Source organism: Anabas testudineus, chromosome 4 (assembly GCF_900324465.2).
Source record: "Anabas testudineus chromosome 4, fAnaTes1.2, whole genome shotgun sequence".
Lineage (NCBI taxonomy): Eukaryota > Metazoa > Chordata > Actinopteri > Anabantiformes > Anabantidae > Anabas > Anabas testudineus.
This window is the reverse complement of record NC_046613.1, coordinates 15,392,245-15,413,152: the sequence shown is the minus strand read 5'-3', so window position 1 is coordinate 15,413,152 and position 20,908 is coordinate 15,392,245. Positions and strand designations below refer to the sequence as shown.

The window sequence follows — 20,908 nt, the reverse complement described above, 5'->3', positions numbered from 1 at the left end:
CACAAACAATGACTCTTGTAAACAGTCGAGCCAGTCTTTTATTATCAACATAATTACACAGAGGCAAATTAATCTCAATCATAATAATGATCATAATAACAATAATTAGCATTTTTATAATACACTTAAATCTGTAGTGCACTTTAAACCTCCACATCTCCATGATAAAGGCAGTCCAAGAACAAAAAATCTGCTAAGATGAGGTTTCTCAGTGGAGTCGAGCGGGCACTTCATACAGGGGCTGAGAGCAAAAGAGGTCAGTGTCAATTGGATCAATAGGATAATTATTTATTTTCATCATTAACTATGGAATATCTAATTTACTGTTTTAACTTTTTTATTCTAAGACAAAGCTAAGCTCCAAGCAGTAAAAAGTAAAGTAATCAAAACAAAGTAGTCGTACTAGAAAAGTGGTTCCTGAACCTTTGCTATTTTCTTGCTCTTATGGAATTTAAGATTCATTCTTCACGTCTTTGGTTTTCTATAAATCCTTCAAATAAAATCAACCTAGAAGATAATATTAATTGTTCAACTGCTCCAAATTCATTTGAAAAGTAAATCAATAACTTTCAACGGGGAATCACAAGTAGAAGATGGTTTGGGCTGTAAAACAATAATCCATCACATGATCTTGTGTAAAATGGCAAATTGAGATATATTTTAGTTTTTAAACACATAAAACAAACAAGGTATAACGATTAGAGGTTCTGATAATCTCACAGAGACAGACTGGCTGTTTCCTCATTTCGCTGGTCTGAATTCTGAACTAAACTAAAGTGATTCAGGCCACAGCAACATATCCAGCTCCTCTAAAAGTCATACTATTGCTTTAAGGGGACATTAGTAAGATTTGCTTGAGGAGGAAACCTGCTAAAAGTTGATTGGTTTCAGTCTAACAGATGATAAATGCATTTTGATAATGACTTTGCTTCATTTTAAAAAGTATCAGAGCATCAGAAACCCATCACGATGTAGTGTAACCCAGGTGGCAGGAGCTGCATCATAGAAATATTGATGTTCTACATTAAATATCTCGTAACTCCACACACACACACACACACACTCACACACTAACAGTGACAACTCGCTGTTCCAGCAAAAACAAACAGCATCAGTGCAATTAACTATGTTAAAAACAGGTAAGTGCTGATTAGGCTGGTGCAAAACTTTTGTGCATGGCTACGTGTACAGCAGGTAGACAGGTGTCAACGCATACGCACGCACAAGCACTCATATTCATAAAGATCTTTCTAGTACACACACACACACACACACACACACACACACACACACACACACACACACACACACACACACACACACACACACACACACACACACACACAAAGCAGCACAAAAAAATAGCATTTGAAGTTTCAATTAAAATATTTGCAACAATGATTCTGAAACCCCCTTTCATAAATTCAACTTGCCAATGTAACTCCACTAGCTCTGCCAGTCTAAGTTCATTAGGACAGAGGCACATAACTGTGGCTAAAATAGCTTAAAAATGTCAGTAATGAGTGGGGCTAAGAAAGGATTAATTACACATCTTCAGTGTGTCCAAATTAAAACAAAAAATCAACAGCAAAAGGCAGGATTACTCAAATACTGAAAGTCACTCAAATCATTAATAGGTCTAAACTTTTACTTGGCATTAAAAAAAAGAAAAAAATCAAATCCTGCCATGTTTGGTCAAAAACAACTGCTTCTAAGCCAGTAATAAAAACATGTACTAGCTTCACAGCCACTGCAAATGTAAGGAGGGAGGAATAGCAAACCTGGTACAATAGTGCAAATCTGAGCAAATATTAGTTTTTCTGATATACCTAAATCTAAATGTTAAATATATTAATTTTACCAGAAAAACAAGGTGAACATTATCGAACCTCAGGCTTTTTCATACATCAAACTGCAACAAACCTGGCATCAATTATCTGTGTACAGTAAAAGTGCAGGTTCGGTCATTCACACTTTTTGTACACAAAACCATTCATATGGTGGTTATTTTTAAACAGAACTTTAAAAAAATATCTGAAGCTCAATAATAGCCATGTTCCTGCTGATACCTCTACGGACTCAACGGATGTGATAAAACCTGCACATCTGACATCAGAACAACTGTTTACAGCAAATATCGTCACCCAGGTGTGAGAGGACTGGAAACAGAAAGAAAGGTGGTCAGTCACTACAATCATGGTCGCTTGTGCTCTTCTCCTCCTCCTCTGAGTTTCCCCTGTTACCGACACTATGGTCCACCTCCCTCATCTTCTTGTTCTTCCATGTTTTTGCGCGCCATCCTCTCCCTCCGCTCGGCCAGCCGCTGACATCGAGGACAGTCTTTACCTGTGCGGAAGCAGCTGCGATGGTAACACGCGTGACATTCTGCAAAGGGCAAAACATCACAAAAACAGGAGTGAGTGATGTCAAAGTTTGAGGCATTTACAGCAACAATGAGTCAATTTTACGAGGTACAAAGACAATATTCGTAGAGGGCAGCTCCCATCTGCTAGACCAAACAATACAGCAGCGTTTGCAAACATTAACTAGTTCAGCCAGTTGCTGCCAATGAGATGTGGTGTCCCAACAGAGCAGCCAATCCCAAACAGACATGAGTGAAGAAGGCTGAGGAGAGGAGTATAAAAGGCACAGAGATCGAAGGCAGCAAGGGAGAAGGCAAGAAGACACAGGAACGAAAGCTGATATCCTGGGAAACGCACACCACACCTAAACCAGTTCAAACACATCACACTTCTCCAAAAGCAGCCAACACACTTCAATTCAATCCCCACCCCCAATCTCCTTCAACATGTAGTGACTACTGTAATCCCTGTCTGAAACGCGTTTGCCTTCCAATAAAAGAATATATATATATATATATTGAAGCGTTGTTATGAAAACACAGGCAACTCACATTCAAAAATATTTGTTTATTTCATATTCACATAAAAATGCAGCTTAAATTAAAAAACAACTAAAAAGTATAAATTACACAGTAAACACACAAAGTTAAGCATCAAAATAAAAAAAAAGTATCCTTACAATAATCACAGATGAGGGAGTTTGACCACAACTAAGACAGTAACAACTTTGCCTCTAAGCTGGACAGTCTTCAAACAGATGAAATATATCTGCTGTTATCACAGATAAACAACCAGAGAACCATAAACTGATGAGCAAGGTCCACTCAAACAGTGTTTGCTGGGAATTAAAACCTCCACAAGTTAAAGGGGAACACGTGTAGCAGACAAAAAGTGCAAACTCAGATGACCACGTATTTATCAGTTAGGTATAAAAAACTTTTAGCAGCAATCCAGCTCTTGGTGCAGTCTAGAGCTGAGGACCAAAGACAGGAAACAAACCCACCAATCTAACACTAACACCATCAGAATCTAATCCAAAAGATCCACCAACAAATAGCAGCTCAAATAGCTTCCAGCCGTGCAACTGTGCAAATGTCAGAACCAAAACCAAGAAACACCAACAACACCAGAGTGCCAGCAATTCAGAGCCAAAGAGACCGGAAAAGAAGAATAAAAGAAAGAGTGAGAAACATCTCGAACACCCAAACAGCTGAAGGGTTGTGTGAAGGTAGGGTAGAGGTGCAGAAGTAGGACAATTAGAGTTCAGTTTGATGTTTAAAATGCTTAATGAGAGAGTTTAAGAGAGTTTTAATGGAGAGTTTGACATTTTGGTAATTTGGAAAAATTCTTCTTTACTCTTTTTTCTCTCTCATGTCTTCAATATATAAATAAGAACAAGAGAACATCATCCATCCAATAATAGTTTGGCACATAAACCAATTTCACAATTTGTTGTTTGCATAGATTAAATACATTAACTGCAACATGTTAATTAGCTTTAGCATCACTCTGAGGTTGTTACGGTCAACCTTTGGAGCAGCTCACAGGTGTGAGAACCTCTCTCCTAACTCTTGGTAAGTTGAGCTCGGTGCAGCTTCTGAACGTGTGCTCTATTTCTGACTTGCTGTGTCACTGCTTCTCTTCCTCAGTGCAATCATCTTTGTCATTTACATCATCTCTCTCTCCACCTTCTGTCCCCTCCCTCACTTTCCTGCCTCTGGTCCCCCTCCTGGCTTTGCGCGTTTTAATCCCTCTCCAGTTAAACTGTTTTAATGAGGCTGGTTTGTGTTGATCTTGATCAGCATCCACCTTTTTTCCATCACTTTCCCTCATTTTATCCTCCTCCTCTCTCTTGATGTTACCACTTGAGAAAGCTGTCAACAGATTCTGAGGCTTGCGCAATTTCAAAACTGTAAATTTCTCTGCACCAAATTCAGTTTTTACTGTTTCAGCTTCCTCTATTTTGCCTTTGTCTCGCTTTTCATGACTCTCCCCAGTCTCCCACCCAGCTTTCCCCTCACTCTCCTTCTCTTTTTCAGTGAACCCCTTTGCTAGACTTGAAAACCCTGATACTTTCCAAAGTCCATTCCTCTCTTGTCCCACTTCATTTAGACTTTCTATGCTGCTACATATTTCACTGTCACTGTCTGACTCGTTTCCTTTTGAGATGCTCTTCTTTAGTCTGTCTATCTGAAGAACTTTTAATAAGTTGACTTTTTCCTTGTTTGCATGCCTGTCACCCCTTTCCTTACTCCTTCCACTCTGTTTGCTATCCACCTCCCCCTGATCATTTCCTCTCTGCTTTGACTCAGTCCTCTCTTGTTCTTCCTTGTTGACTTTACTCTTTAAGAAAACTTTTACAAGTTTTCCAACAGTGAAAGTTTGGAATATTCTCCCTCTTTCCTTTCTATCTTTTGCCGTTTCCCTTAACTCCTCTTTTATTATTCTCCTCTCCTCTTGCTCTCCACTGTTCTTTTCCTCATCCACATCTAGCTCTAAATCCTCCTCCCCTCCCTCCCCTTCTCTTCTTTCTTGGGAGAGGGTCCTTGCCAGCCTACGAACTTTCCAGTCTCTCCAGTTAAGTAGAACAGACAGGCGAGGTGAGGGGGCTCGTGAGCCACTTACACCTGCCACCAGCAGAGAGGGCTCACCTTCACAGCGCTGGCACTTGTTCAGCTGGAATGGGAAGATGATGTCTTTGTCGTTGCCACAAAACTCGCACACAAAGCCCTTCGCCTGGCACAGCTGAGGAAGATCAACACAAAGGTGAAAACAAAAAAGTGGATTAATTCCAGGTGGATTATTAGTAAAACATTTTAATATCTGTAGCAAAACTCTCCATGCCACAAGAAAAGGCCCGAAACAGGCAGATGTTATTTTACCACACAGCCAGCTACGTGCATGGCACCAAGTTTAAGCAGCTCTTTCATTCGGGTGGCCAGTTCCCCGCTGCGTACAGCGGTGAGGTCATTGAGGGAAAAGAGGTGAAGGTCCTCGGTCAGGTGACCTGGCAGGCTGTCGAACTGATCCAGCACCCTGTGGGACACACACACACACACACTGGTCATGTTCTTCATTACAGTTAATGGCATTTTTTTTTTTATTCAAATTTTCTGTGAACCTCATTAATGCAAAAAGAAAGACGTCTTACTCTTTAGAAAAGCGACAGGTCTTAAAGAGATTTTTCATGTGAAACAGCTGCACTCTCAAAACCTAAACAACAGAAACTGGTTAGCTTCACAGTGTCATGTCACTGCTTTCGTGGATTCATGGATGATTAAAAATAATAATTAACAACAGCTCTTGTGCTCACCCTGACAGCCTCCAAAGCTTTGATCTTCTTGTACAGGCCACTGTTGATGTCATTAGGGTTGAAAAGTGGGTCTCCAGCAATCTTGCTCAGCAGGTCCCGGGCAAAGTTGCTGACATAGTACTTGCTAAAATCCCATTTCCTCAGCACTCGGCCAGGAACCACTGCCTGTGCATTCTCATGGCAACACTGGCAGAAGTACCGGCCAAGGTACTCACAGTAACGCAGTCGCTTAATATAATCTGAAGAGGGGAGAGGCAGCAGTGTAAGACTGTGTTTGAGAACAAGAAGTAACAGTTGCACCGTCTGTATGTGAAACTAAATTGAATACAATACCTGGATCAATGCGGGTGCCACAACCAGCGCAGCGGTAGTTCTGTTTGGCCACAACAATCTTCCTCCTGATACAAAAAGAAAATGCATATGCATCATAATGTAGATGTTGTATGACAAAGAACAAGGACAATTTTTGAACACAAACAGTTGATAAACTGACAAAGTCACAAACAAAAATAACTACTGGGAGCAGCTCACATGGAAAAATTTATTCTTTCAGAGTTTTTACTGTGCTGTGTTCTTGCTGAAAAATAAAAGGACATGAAGTGAGAAGTAAAAGGACTGGATGGACTCACTTGGGGGCAGGATGAATGTTGAAGATAATCTGAGGTCGGGGTGGTGCCCACTCCAGGTTGCCTCGGACCCGAATCCTCAACTTGTAGATGTCAGCATGTTCCCCGTCATCCGGTGAGATAGGGAGAGAGTCAGGGAAGGGCAGCAGCTGAGAAAGAAGAAAGAGTGAGATAAGTGCACATGAAGCACAGCGACTACAAGTGCTACATACTGAAGTCAAGCTTTTTACCTATATTAATTATTGCATTTAGAGGGCCCGGTGTGGGAACTGGTTTCTACTATTTATAAGTATTATCTGTTATGTAAGCAAGATTTTCACCTTCTGCGGAGCGTCGTGTTCTGGGACCAGCCAGTCGAGCTCAGAGGCGGCAGGAAGCTGCATGCCCTCAAACTGCCTGAGTAAACCCATGGCTACTGACTCAGCAGAGTTAGACTGGAGGAATGATGGAGTGCTGAAACACACAAGAAGGCAACAGATTTTTAAAATATTTATCACCAAAATTAAAAAGTATAAACCTTTTTAAGATTCTGAAATAGAAAGCATGAAGTGTCTTTTACTTACATGGACTCTGAGCTAAGAAATGACCTGCTGCTTGTGCTCACACTGCGTTTTATGTCTGCATCTGTAACACATAACAATATTAAAATAACAGATATGAACAATAAAGAGTAGAGACAGGCACAAGGACAAGAAACCTTTTTATCCACCAGCCATGGCAACTAAAAGATCATCAATAGTTCAGTGCAATAAAATCCAAATGGTATAATTTGTTAGAGTGAGGAGTTCTCACATGGTGGATGATTTTGTTTTAACAGATATTTAAAGAAAATAATGAACCTGTAGTTGGCTGGTGTTAAAATCTCACCACAAGCTAAATGGCTCTATTTCCTACAGCTAAGCAGCATCTATTATTTAAGAGAGATGTGACCAGTGAAACAAAAGTAAGACGAATGTGAATCGCCAACTTCACTTGAAAAACACATGAGCAAAATTCCCTGGAAACCCATAAGTCACATCTCTACTTAAATTTAAGCATGTTTATAAATTATATAATTTGGCAGGTACATGTAGCATGCAGGAAGGCCAAAGACAATGCTCGACAAACAGCATGTACAGCGAGTAAAGAAATGAAGCTGTAAAGTTCAGCAGAAGAGGAGACCACTTGCATGAGCTCTTGCAGAGGACAGCTTATTTCTATCAGAGGTTCAACTGGATAAATTCAGAGTCCTTCTAGCTACAGTAGAAGTGGTTACAGACCAGCAAAGAGTCCTATGAGCAAGTTAGTCGGTAGCAGAAATCAACTACTGGCTTTGGGTTTGTGTGCAGGAGTAATTTAAACTAAGTAGTTGTAGTTAGACAAAAGATATGCAGCTTATCCGATTGTCTAAAAAGTATGTGAAGATCATCTGAGCACAAAGACACTCATTGCCAATAAGTGATATTTCTCTACAGGAACAGGACATTTTCTAATGAATGACAATCAGTGGCAGAAAAAGCACAAATGAGCAGACGGGACATAGGGATTAAAGTTTCATCACTGGCATTAGGTGACACCAATTATTTAATCTACAGTATTTACTTTCTAACCCAAATTGTGATGGACATGATCTGTATACAGCCTGACATTTAAAGGTTTGCTTAATAAATAAATAAAACTTGCCACAAATACTACTGCCAGTCCTCTAAAGAAGGGTTAAGGGAGTACTGATTAAATCGGGAATCAATATATTTTTTTACCTAAGATCTCCATTGGTAATGTCACATTGTTATGATGTAACTAGAATCTCTCAGAAGATGACACAAGACGTAGATTTTATACATTATAGTGTAACATCAAAGCAGTTAAATTGTCACATTGTTTTTTGGAAAACTATATTTTTTTTTTTATCTACATATACCTTTTCACACACTGTAAATAATTATTTCTGACAATGATTAGGTTGACTAATTATTTGATTAAGTTTGTTGTAAATTAGTATGGTTAACAGAATGAATTTTAACATGATTTGAGGATTTCCAGCTAGACTAAGACATCTTTAGGTCATTTCACGCACTTAAGCAGCCCTATAAAGAGAAAATTACACTGCAACATTCTGACCAATAATTTAGTATTACTATATATAAAATGCTAACCACCTCTGATTAGATGCAATGATGTAAATCAGATGCTACAGCCTATGTGCCCTTGATAGAATTATCACATTGATGGTCTATTAAGTTCTCACAAAAAACAATCCAGGTGTCTCGAGGAGAAACTGCAAACTTTAAAAGAAAAGCCAAAGCAGAACAGTGTATGTAACAGCAATATCTCATTCTTACTGCAGACATGTTGGAGTCAGATAATGAATAATGGGGTGAATGAATAGATGAACAAATAAGTGAATATACCCTGTAGTTATAGTCGCCACTAATGCCACTTGTTATATTCTTCCCTCCCTAGAGCCTCTCTAAACTCTAACATGTTCAGGCACATTTGTCCTTTCACAACACCAAAACCCTGGAGCACTGAGCAACAAGCACCAACAGCCAAGCAAACAACTCAGCTGAGTTGAGGAGGCAGCTGGCTCGACTCCAAACTGAGAACAATATTTCGCCTCATACCGATCATTTCTGTTCACACTACAATTAGGATACTTCTGTATGTTCGCACTGCATAGTTGTACGAGTTAAAAGTAAAAGTTGGCAGGTCAGGGATTTATGAATTAAAATAAAAAAAGAGATGTGCATCTCATTACAGTGTGAACTGTAATTGTCAGTTTGGAACAGAGCCATCAGCTTCCTCTTAGCAGAGCACCACCACAGTAAACATTCTGTATGCATCTGTGGAGCCTCATCTGTCCGTCCAGCCTGCAGATACCTGAGAAGAGTGAGGCGAGTGACAGGGAGAGGCCGTTCTGAGACACCGCCAGCAGGGACTGACCCTCACAGCCATCTGAGAGACAGAAACTAACACTCAGCACAGCCTTCACCACAGGCGCAAATACAGTACGCTGCAATGACACCGTGCATGTTGAAGTCATGCAGTTATACAGCTCCAGGACGCACTTTGTACATATTCCCGTACTGAGAAGTGCAGTTATATACAAACACAGCAAAACATGTTACCACATATATATCCAATCCACACACAAAAACACAAACATGCACGCAAAAAATCCCACAGCTCATGTTAATAGTCTAAATTCATTACAATGTTCACATATGTCTGTGTGTTAGCAATTAGTCTCTAACAGTATTTACTACTTGACACACAAAAAAAGGAGTTTTCAAAATGTCTAAACTATAGCAGAAGCTTTGCTAACCCCACACTTTATATTCTGTAGGACTGTATACAGTATTTTAATCCTTTCAGCTTTAGCAAACTTTATTGCTGTAGTAATAAATTTGAATTAATACAATTGCTATTGTCTCCCATTAACAAATAATGACAGATTGAAAACTTGTTTTTAGAAATCAAAAACTGAAGTCTCTCATGTACAAGAGTATAAACTGTTATTCGCTGTGGCATTCAAAACTGTGCTCATGCATTTGTTTTCATTTTTGTTGAGACAAGCCTAGAACTTGGAGAAACCTGAATATGGCAGTTCACCTCAGTGAGCAAAACTTGTAGAGACTTGCCAAGGAGAATCAAAGTTGTCACTGTGACCAAAGGCACTTTTACAAAAAGCTGAATTAAATGCTACAAACTAACAATCTATGACTTCTGTATTCAGACTGGTATGTTTATGGTCACTGGTAAATCATGACATGTCACATGTTCTGTGAGCATAATGATGACAGTGTGATGAGGTCATGATGGTGATGAGGCTGTGAGTTATGACAAGAACATAAATTCATTCACACAAGTGATGAATTCCAAATGTATATTTAGAAAATGTGCGGCCATGGACCTAGACTGACAAAATCAGGTGACACCTCCCCCCCTTGTAATAATCTTTCCTGATGACCCCTCTTTCCCTCTCTCTACCTTGTAGTTCACACTCCTCGACTTCCTCTGCTGAGCCAGAGTCAGACAGGCCCTGGTAGGAGTCCTGGGAGCTCCTCCTGGAGCCGCCACTGTCAGTAGAGTGAAAAACTGTAGGTAAAAAAAGAAAATATTAAAAAAAGTGAGATGACAATATTGTCGAAAACTGTATCTGTATGTGAATGTTACTACTTTACATCTCTAATTTAAAAAAAGAAAAAACTAAAAGCTCTTAAATTAACATAAAACAGTTAATAACCTACAAAAATAATGCCAAGAATCACATTAAAGACACAACAAGCATTGATGACTAATAATATGACACTATTAAAACTCCCTTACTGTGCTGGGAGGTTGCACAGGGCGGCAGGCGGCTGCGGCGGATCTGCTGCCTCCGCAGACGAATCTTCTGCTTAAGCTGCTGGATCTCGCAGTCGCTGTCTCCTTCTTCCTCTCCCTCTTCCTCCTGGCGCTGCAGGTTGTACTTCATAAGCTCAATGGCTGCAATAAGGGACTCTGAAATGCTGAAATGCGCATTTTCCTACAAAACACAAAGAGAAAAAAACTCATACAGGGGAAATCACTGACTTTATTGTTTCAGTCACTGTATAGACAAACGGTCTATATAGAACAAACCCTGACCTTTTCAAGATCAGCACAACTGCCAAAGTCCTGCTCTGACAGGTAGCTGATGAGGCTCTGGCCCTCCGACGGCTTCCTGAACATCCCATCTTGCACACTGCTGTACTGGGACACATCTGAAACAACCAAAATATGCACAAGCCAAAACATAAGAATATATAAGACTTTTCTACTATTGGAATTTCAATGTGTCCTGATTTATCTTTAAAAAAAGTGTCACGAGCAATTAATATAAACAAACAAAATCACCCCAAGCCTCCAAATACAGAAGATCTTAACACTGAAACCATAAACACAGCAATGCACAGAGACAGATAAGCTGAAGCCCACTATAAATACTGTGGCCAATAAAGCAGTTTATGTTCACACAAACACACCTAACCTGGCCTTTCCATAGCCTTCCTGCTCAGCTTGTCACATTTATGAGACAGCTGACAAATTCATACAACATGAAGGAACTGAAAACTAGTTTTTCCAGGAACGTGTTATGCCAGCTTACTCATCCAGCTTCCTCCTGTACGAGGAGCATAAATCTGTGACTAAAAAAGACATTTTATTTTATTTGGGGCAAACATATCATCGGAAAACTCACAAGACTCAGTGTACAGGGAACTGGGGGTACTGGAATCCCTGCACTGATGAGAGAAAGGGTTGTAGTCCTTCATGCAGCAATCACCACCTGCCGATTCTGACAGACAAAAACATTAAGGGTCAGTCCCTAAAAATCAATACCAAATTCCTAAAATGTATAGGATCATGCATTCTGTATTTCGTTGTATTGTAAAGTTCTTTTTTTTCATGCAGAAATAAAAATGTGACAGCTGAGAGTTTACAATTTCATAAAATGATAAAGATATGATATAAAATGATAAAATATATAGTGCATTAATAAATAAGAGATGCATCTTGATTGCAAGAATCCTGTTTTTATTCATTATCTTGTTACACTGGTCTCTGTGAGAAGGGCAGTGCTTCATCAGGACATCAATTTAAACAAAACAGGATGTGTTTATGCATGAATAAAAATTAACACAGCAACAATGAAAGTGATCACATCAGTTGGACCTGAATAAAAGGCAAACAACCAAAACAAAGCAGTAAAAAAGAAATGACCAGAAGCACATATTATGAGCTGAAGGGAAGACTTCAAATGAGAGGCACTGACGGAGTTTATCACCATGCATGATAAATTAAACTGGGGTGGAAATGGTCAAGAGATGGAGTACAGTGAAACTGCACTGCCAACCTGCTACAGGATCTTCTATAATTATGGTGATTTTTCGGTGGCCCCCTCCTTCGCATAAACAGTTGTAGGGAAAAAGACAAGATAGAGCAAAAAGAGAAAAGTTATCTCAAGCAAAGAAGAAGAAACAGTGAGTAAAGAAGAGATGTTAGCTGAGGAGTGTTTAAAACCTTCAGACAGGAAGTGTTTACCTCCCGAGAAAGAATGTGGCCTAACCACATCGTACAAAGCTACGCATTAACACATCCTAATCTCACCTTTAGTCTATGCATTGCACAAAGGCATTGTTTATTCTTTGTGTTGTTATCACCTGTAGGAAGCTGAAGGTGCACTCTGAAGGAATTTAATTGCAGTAAATATTTAAATTTGAGACCCAGTAACAAACTACTTCCAAAAAACAGCCAATTTTAATTACAATTTTATAGTTTAATTTAAGAACATGTAACGAATCCATCAATGCCTTCAGAAAGAATAAAACCAACAACTGTTTAAAACATTAGTAAAGTATTGAAAATGGACTAGATCATTCATATTTGCAGTTTGAATTTATAGAAATTTGCAGCTTTAGTACTTTAGTTTTTATACAAATTATACTAAAATAAGATAAAAAATTAAGAGAAGTCCCTGATCTATTATTCTATCTATTCCTTGAATTTATAAAAAAATAAAAATGCAGTCAATTGTAAACCAGACTTGAATTTCAATTCAGTTTCTGATGCAGTCCAACAATAAATAACGTAAACACAGCTGAAAGTTTACTTACCATTCCTGAGTTTCTGATTGACCCCTGTGTCAGAAAACGAGCGCGTGTGCCCTCGGGGCCCCCTGCCCAGCCCTCTCTGGCCCTCTGAAAAAGACGAACGTCTTGGTGGGGGCGGGAGTAGTGAGCTTCTTTGCAGAGATTGGTCCTGGGTTTTGCTCTGCTCACTGCTCTGAGTGGAGCTTCGAGAGTCACGACGACTGCGTTGCCCCAGGTTACCAATAGCTAGGTACTCTGGACCATCATCATAGTCACCATCGCAGTCCCCGACCTCTGGCTGAGGAGAGGCAGGTGTGGGGGACTCGAGGGAGATGCAAGGGACGGAAACAGGCCCAGGAGGGGGTGTCACAACCCGTTCGCTCTCCCCTGACCTGGACACACATAACCAAGGATCTCCCAGGCTGCTGGCTGGAGAGGTAGTGTCTGCAACACAACAGGTAGATAGGATAAGGTGAGTTGAGACGCATGCTTTTACAAAAATGTTTTCCAGAACAAAAAACATATTAATGTCATAAGCCTGTTTCTCTATCACTTCCTTTAATAGGAGTTTTTCCTTTTCTGAGTTACAGGTGTAAATACAGAGGTCATCATACGCGGTACAGAACATAGAGAAAAAAAACTGGTACAAAATCTAAAAGTACAACTATTGTAAAAAGTTGTTTTACTCATTTTAGCGAGCACAGACACTTTTTGGAGGCTGTCTTACCACATTCTTCAACAACTGACCTCATCCCCAAACAATCAGGTCTCTGTATGTTTAAGTTAATCAGTCTATTCACATACAAACTGTACTGCATTCACAGGCCGTCCTCTGGCTTCGGCCACGTCACTGTATAGAACTCCACACACACACACACACACACACACACACATTTTCAATTTTGCGGAATGATCTTGCTTAATATCTGACCACAAGCCTACATGTGGCAAAAAAAGTAACACACTTCCACATTTAAACTTTCCATATCTAAAATGTGGCCCATGTGAACGTACCATTAATCTCAAACCTTTCCTTTGTTATTAATGTACAAAAATACAGATGAACAATACACGTTCCAGAGAACAACATGGCAATAATCACAGCTTCTTAGGTGCTATAGTTATTATCTTGAAAAGACGGGTCACCTATTAGCAGTGCATACAGTATACAGTTTTTTGGCCTTATGAAAACTATAATGGGCAGGGATGGATCTTTAAAGCATTTAGCTGATTCAAATTAATCAAACCCACATCATCCCCACTCTAAATGTACAGTCATCACCCTTCAGCCTTACTCACTTGTGCTGTTGCTGTTTTGGGATCCAACTCCCTTAGTGTTTCCAGAGTTGTGGCTGGTGGTGACTGCTTCTCGCAGGGAGTAGTTTGAAGTGGTGAGCCTGCGGTTTAAAGATTCTCCTCTGGAGTCTGAGTCAGCTTTCATCCAGCCCCCACCGGCCCCTGGCAACACACACAGGCTCTGGCTCTTCAAAAGGCCCAAACATGGAGGGCCCTTTAGAGGAGACAGCTACAAAGGGAAAAAAGAGGACAGGACAAACAAAATTTAAAGCCTTGTTCCAGTTCTCCTCCTTAAATCATATCATAACTTTAAAGTAACCTTTCTCAAATGGAGTGTATCATACAATTAATTATCTTACAAGGTAGTTTAACAACTCATCATCAAACAAAAATATATATATATATACACACAAGATAAAAATAAATTACACAGACATTACTGAAGCCCATATCCAACATTTGAATCACTTCAAAAATACTCACCCCAAGAGTGTCTACTTGGGCCAGCAGTTTAGGGTTATTCTGCTCCACAGCTTCTAGGCACTGAAACATGGCGATGACATGGGGCTCGCTCAACAGAAAGGCATCATCTGATAGACAGAGACAGCAGAGACAAAGAGAGAAAAAGAGAGGAGGAGTCAAGAAGATATAAACATATAAAAGGGGAAGAGATAACAAGCGGGAAGTAAGAGAAGAAACAAAGAAAAGAAAGTAAAAGAGAAGAGAAAATTTTAGTTCAGGTCATGGACTGACAAGTCAAGACAAATCAAATTTCATTCATAGAGTACAGGTGTTTACCTTAGGAGCTACAAGACAGGAATGGACAAAAGGCTGCTTTTTATTGTTGGTCACACTTCAAAGCATTTTCTTTCATATGTATTAAATTGGACCACTCACCATTGTAATATTTATGAGTATGTCCCATATGCCGGAGCAAAGGTTGGAGTTGAGCAGACAGCATGTGAACTTGTAAGCTATGAAGCAGCCAGCGCTCGGCCTTGTAGCTTTCACCACCACTTTGCACCCCATGGCTCCGTACAGGTTCCAGGTGACTAAACTAAAACCAGACACAAGGAGAAAGAAATAGATTAACCAGTCATTTCTTATAACCGTTTATTCCTAGTATTTAATATCATGTATTTATTGACAGTATTTCCTGTGTGTATGTAATAGTATTCTGAGGTATTATAATGAATAATGTATGTATAATTTATGTAATAATGCTAGCCCATGGTGAGACAATACACTAGCCTCTGTGGTTAGCTGCAGTCACAGACTTTGTTACAGGTTTGATGGTGCAAACTGAAACAACAACAAACAGCCTCCTCACAGCGGTTAGAACAAGGAATCAACAATGAATCACGTGATGATTACATCATGGGGGGAGCAGTAAGCCCTGCTGGTCAGTAGTGGAGGGCATAATGAAGGTCATTAAATTCCAACTACTTCTGTTAACACTTGACAGAGGAGACTGGGTGATCCAGGAAGGGTAGTAACCTCACTGGAGGTATATTTTCAGGCAAACACCAGAACTACTGTTTATGTTCTACAGACTCTCAGAAGCTTTTTTGTTTTGCACCATCATCTAACAACTTAAGTAGTACACAGTGCTCCAGTTAAATGTGGATTAGTGTGTGTGTGTGTGTGTGTGTGTGTGTGTGTGTGTGAATATATTGAACTAAATTATGCCATCTGTCTTTTAGAACAAATGTGGAACCTGAAAGGTTTATGTTGTCCCAGCAAAGCAAGCAGGAAGATCACTTATAAGTAGGAAACAGATAAAACTACTGTGAAAAAACCTGAACAACCAAGGCCAGATGTTTATGTCGTAACTACAATTGACTATTCATCACAGTCAGCATTACAAGTGGCTCACCTTCCCTTTATGGTTAGCAGCAACATCAGTGATGTAACATTTCTGATTATACTTTATACTGAAATTGTATTTATCACTGTTCAAACTCTCCATCTGAAAATAATCTGTTCTTAATCATGCCCCAATTGTTGACACACTTTTCTAAACAGTGACTGACTGTGTAGAATGGGAGGCAGCTATCAAGTTTCCGCCCTGTGGAACCAGTTCAAGCTTTGGTAGGCAGACACGCTCTCTACCTTTAAGACTTTTATTTTGAGTCTGAGCTGAGCTTTCCCCCCTGCCATCAACTTGTTTCTTTATCTTCCGTAACTGTGCTTCTACACTCACACTAGTGTTTTAGCTACCTATTGTTACAAAGGAGTTTTTCCATCGCCACTTTTGCCAATGCTACTCAAGGGGGGTTTGATGGGTTTTCTATATAATTCTCTAAAGACCTGACCTTACTACGTCAAATGCAAGGATATGATTTTTGTTGTGATTTGAATGCACTGAAAATGTATCAATGCAATTACAATATTTCTGGCAAACACTACATCTACACAGAAGCATTGCAGCCCTGTTTTTCAGTCATCCATCTCAGGAAACAAAGAGTCAAAATGAAGATTTGTGTGCAGACTAAACATATGGACATATCACTATGCTTATGGCTGGCACTGACCATACCTGTTCAACATGTGAGGCAAGGTGAGGGCAGATGTAGCGGACACCCCACACATACGGCCAGTAGTCTCTCTGTTTGTAGTACACCTACAATACAAAATAAGCCATTAGAGTGACCCAGTTGCTAACTTCAAAAAACACAACAATCAATTAGAGGTAGGTGAACTAATAGCAAGAATAGGTAACAATAGCCTGACATACAATTGCCTAGGTATTTCAGAAACGTACTCTTACATTGTCATTGACACTGACACTGACACTGACAAAGATTCCATGGGTGCAGTAAGAGCCACTTTAATTCAACACATTTACATCCACCAATAAATACATAGTAGACCAATATGGCAGTCTGTCTGAGTGTGTTTTTCTACTAAACATGTCATTGTGCACAGCATGTCTCAGTGACATCCATGAGCATTAAGACAGAGTGATTTCTATTGGCCAGCCACGCAAATTCCCAGGTCAAAGTTTCCCAAATGCAAAACTTTGACCTGCTAATCTGCAGGAACTGTAGTTAATAATCTTGTCTGTTAACAGACTGCACATAAAACAAATAACCACAAAATCAACAGCTGTGTCATTCAGAGCTCCTGACCTGCTCATTCTTTAGCCCATGACTAAGAATGTTGTTCATGTCCTTGTGGAGCCGCTCCAGGCCACCATAGCGTGACCACACATTGGGGTTGTTGGTGGACACAAGACCCTCCACTGTGGTCTTCAGACTGGATAAAAGCTTCCAGTGCTCCCTCCTGGAAGGAGAACAGGAAGAAAAGAGTCAGGAAGTTTAAGAATGAGGAATGAGGTAAAGAAGTGGTGTTGTTATCAGTGCTATGAATTACTCCCATCAACTACAGTTTTTCCCAGTAATAAAAACTGAGTAGTCAGCAGTTTAGTTGCAGTAACATGACTAAGAACACAGTGACCAACTGGGTGTTCTGGCCACAAATAACGGTTGACATGGACTTGTCATAGCTAGAAGTTGTGCACTAAAGATGTGCAGATACAGGAAGTCAAATCTTATTTTTAGGAAACATCTATGGAAAGCTGTTGCTACAAGAAATGTCAGGTCATAGCTATAAAGTTATATATCCAAGACTTCCCATTTTTTCTTCTTAAGTCAGCAGTCAAACTGAAAGCTTTCAAAACTGGTCCCATAACTGCAACAGCAGCATAAACAATTGTTAGTCGGATAAAAGTAACTCTAACGCTTGGGTGCATAATTTAACTGGCCAAACTTTGTTCTCTATCATTTGGTGTGCATTGTAAGGCAATAGTGAGCCCTAAAATATGTTAATAAAGTGCACTTGGCAGGCAAGTTCCAATAACCAGCTGTTTATCAACAAACTGATCTACAATTCACAAAATAAAATTTTGTCTACTGCAGATCTTCCCAAAGGTCAGTTAAAATCCGAGTTACATATTTATGAAAACCCATGTTATGAAAAACCATGAGACAGTGGATACTATGAATAGCACATTTACGAACACAAGTCCTTTTTCTTTTTTTTTTAAATAAAGTAGCTCTGCTGACCAGCACCATCACGAGTTCAGCTGGCGAACTAACTAATCAAATCACATCATGCACAGATAGTATAAGGACGAATGTCAGAGAACATGCTCCACATAGTGTAATGCATTTACGCAACAACAGGCGTGCATCCTCACAACTACAGATAGACAAACGAAGGCGTGTTTCTAAGAAAAGCATGAGACGGACAAACTATCTGACCTTTACAGGGCTCTGCATTTTGAGCATATCACTCATCTATGTGAGCAAAACTTTGTGCGGGAATGTGAAAAATATTTTTGATGAAGTGAGTCAGTCTGAGGTCACGGATCCTTGTTCCCAATTTGTAGGGCCCTGAGATATTTTTTAGCTACTTGAGACCAGCTAAGTAGTTTAGCAAATCAGAAAATAGTTTGGATGTTGCAGCTTCTCCTCTGGGTCTCTCTCTGTTGGGCTGCGGGTGGAGCAGAGCTCCTCCACATACAGAGCAGGGAGCAGACAGAGAGGAGAACATTAAAAGCCAACAGCAAGTAAAAACTCTGACATTTTTAACAAAACACCTGTTTAAACAACATTTACTTCCAAAAAGAACTAATATTTTCAACACAATTTAACTTTTGCCACTTGTCTTAACCCCCTAAACTTCACACCGTTTGTTGGAAAAGACTTTAAACTGCAGTATTATTGTTGTTTATTACTACATATTCTTCACAAGGAGTGCTTTTCTGCAAAACCTGGACTTTTACTTGTAATACTTCTAATACTAACACACGTAGTTGATAATGCTAATGCTAAATTGTATTTCTCTAAAGTCAAATGCAAGACTGTTGTGTGTGCTTTTACACAGCTGTATTAGTACTACTTAAAGAAGGAATACTTCTACTACTGTTGTCATTTCTCTGATAACTGGTATTTCCCCTCATCCCTTAGTTTTCTCTTATAATGACATGAAATCTGTGCGAAAACTCCAGTCTAAGTGAACTTGTGCAGCATAACCCTTCTCAAATAAAGTTTACAAAATAATCAAGTAATGCGCTAATTATTGTTTGCTAGCGTTGCAGTCTTTTAATTAACGTTTTTAATAATTGCACACAACCAGCGACAGCCAACGTTGAAACTGTCAACATGAATTGACAGCTAGCTAGCTGTTAGCACTTAGCCTCGCTAATGATTAGCTAGCTAGCAGTAAATAAATAGCTACTCGATTTCATGACTGTTTGTAATAAGGACAATTGCTAGATATATAATGCTGCAAAACGTCCATCAAACATTGGTTGTCACATTTTGCATATTTTAAGTTAAAGTCAAATATAATGCTGCCTGCTCCAAGCAGTGAAACCTTGACATATCAACTTAACCTAGCCTAGCCTAGCCTAGCCTAGCACTGCAGCTAGCTAGGTTATACAAGCCTAAGTTATCCACTGCTGACATCATGTCAGTGTCTCAAATTGAAGGAGCTGCAACTCCAGATGTCAGCATTTGTCGTCTTGGATAATGTATCGTTTGATTTCTCATTAACACAGTTTCCAATATCGCCGGTTATGTAACCACGGTCAGTTTAGCCAAGCAGCTATCTGGCTAATGAGCCCATCCCCGGCTTTCCCTCACCTGCGCTCCTCCGCCTCTCCCTCCGCCGTGATCTCCATGTCTTCCCGGAGGAAGAGGGCTCCGTACAAAGATGCCAGCTTCCCCGATATCTCCTCCTGTCTTCTTCCGTACAGTTTGCAGTAGCACAGTAGCATGAAAGAGTTACCCGGACTTCCAGTCGTCCGCCATCTCTGCCCTGCCTGTCCGAGCTGTGAACCAAAACAGTGGAGGCCGCATGATGTATGATCAGCAGCTAGTGGGCGGAGGTGTCGTCCTCTGCTCGGCCCCCTGATCCCCACATCAGCCGCTGTCCTCTTCTAATTTAAAAAGAAAGCACAATTATTTTCCCTGCTCTGTTTTTGACTGCATGTTTTATTTGTGTTTTAGGGTGCATACACTACTGTTAATGCGATTTGGTTTAAACTATTTTTGGTTTAAACTACGCTTTTGTAAATGTCCACTATCACTTAATGAATTATTGTCAACGCCTCCACCTGCTGCTAGAAATTGGGATTGCAACTCACACTGTCCCCTGAATTTATAATCCATGTGTGCACTGTGGTCCTTTACTTAAGTAATTCAACAATGTAAACTGATCAAACTTTATTGCAAGTCTTGCATGAGGTATCATTTAAATATATTACACTGAAACGTAATTGAATTCATTTGGGGACATTACCAAGACATAAAGAACTCCTGACTGTCTGCTGCACCTTGGAAGTTAACTTCACACCCACACGATGGCAGTGCAGCCTCCCAGAGTGACTTATTTCAATGTTCAGGAAGTACCAAGAATGAGTTTTATCACTTGATGGCAGTGCAGAGTCCGCAGAGTCCAGATCCCGGCTCACTTAAAGTGGAAGGTGTGGCTGTGGATGACTGAGTGGTGAGTAACTGTCCTTGCGTAACACACACACACACATATGGGCAGTTCCTCCCAACCTCCATTGGGTTTACATAAGACTTCCTTCCCTTGTAGTATGAAACTTGAGATTCTTTGGTAGTGTTAGGTGATGCTGAGACAATAGGACTGCACACTTATTACGACAAAACATTTGTAGGGGAAGTCTGATCTCATTTCCTTACTCTC

At 39.9% G+C, this 20,908-nt stretch overlaps 1 protein-coding gene across 2 annotated transcripts; it reads right to left on the bottom strand.

Moving 5' to 3' along the window:
* Nucleotides 1–20: 20 nt before the first annotated feature.
* On the bottom strand, nt 21–20,077 carry rubcn (rubicon autophagy regulator). 2 transcript variants are annotated; one of them, XM_026345116.1, is made up of 21 exons: nt 19,840–20,077; nt 17,320–17,473; nt 16,728–16,811; nt 15,086–15,245; nt 14,672–14,778; nt 14,192–14,417; nt 12,917–13,336; nt 11,503–11,598; nt 10,911–11,026; nt 10,611–10,809; nt 10,272–10,379; nt 9,162–9,236; nt 6,866–6,926; nt 6,623–6,755; nt 6,306–6,451; nt 6,010–6,074; nt 5,677–5,915; nt 5,515–5,576; nt 5,246–5,399; nt 5,015–5,108; nt 21–2,385 (listed from the first exon to the last, which is right to left on the bottom strand). In XM_026345116.1, exons 1-21 carry the CDS (start codon nt 19,971–19,973, stop codon nt 2,249–2,251), a joined length of 2,970 nt encoding a protein of 989 aa, XP_026200901.1. In that variant the 5' UTR covers nt 19,974–20,077; the 3' UTR covers nt 21–2,248. The 2 variants fall into 2 exon arrangements, with proteins under 2 accessions (XP_026200901.1, XP_026200902.1); XM_026345117.1 differs by lacking the exon at nt 9,162–9,236.
* Between the last annotated feature and the right edge of the window lie 831 nt (nt 20,078–20,908).

Excerpts from the sequence above, each read along its gene's own strand:
- rubcn (XM_026345116.1), bottom strand. The coding sequence starts at position 19,973 with ATGCTACTGTGCTACTGCAAACTGTACGGAAGAAGACAGGAGGAGATA. Across the intron at positions 14,418-14,671 it reads CCCAAGTAGACACTCTTGGG|CTGTCTCCTCTAAAGGGCCC; the intron begins GTGAGTATTTTT and ends TTCCCTTTGTAG. Across the intron at positions 6,075-6,305 it reads AACATTCATCCTGCCCCCAA|GAGGAAGATTGTTGTGGCCA; the intron begins GTGAGTCCATCC and ends TTTTTGTATCAG.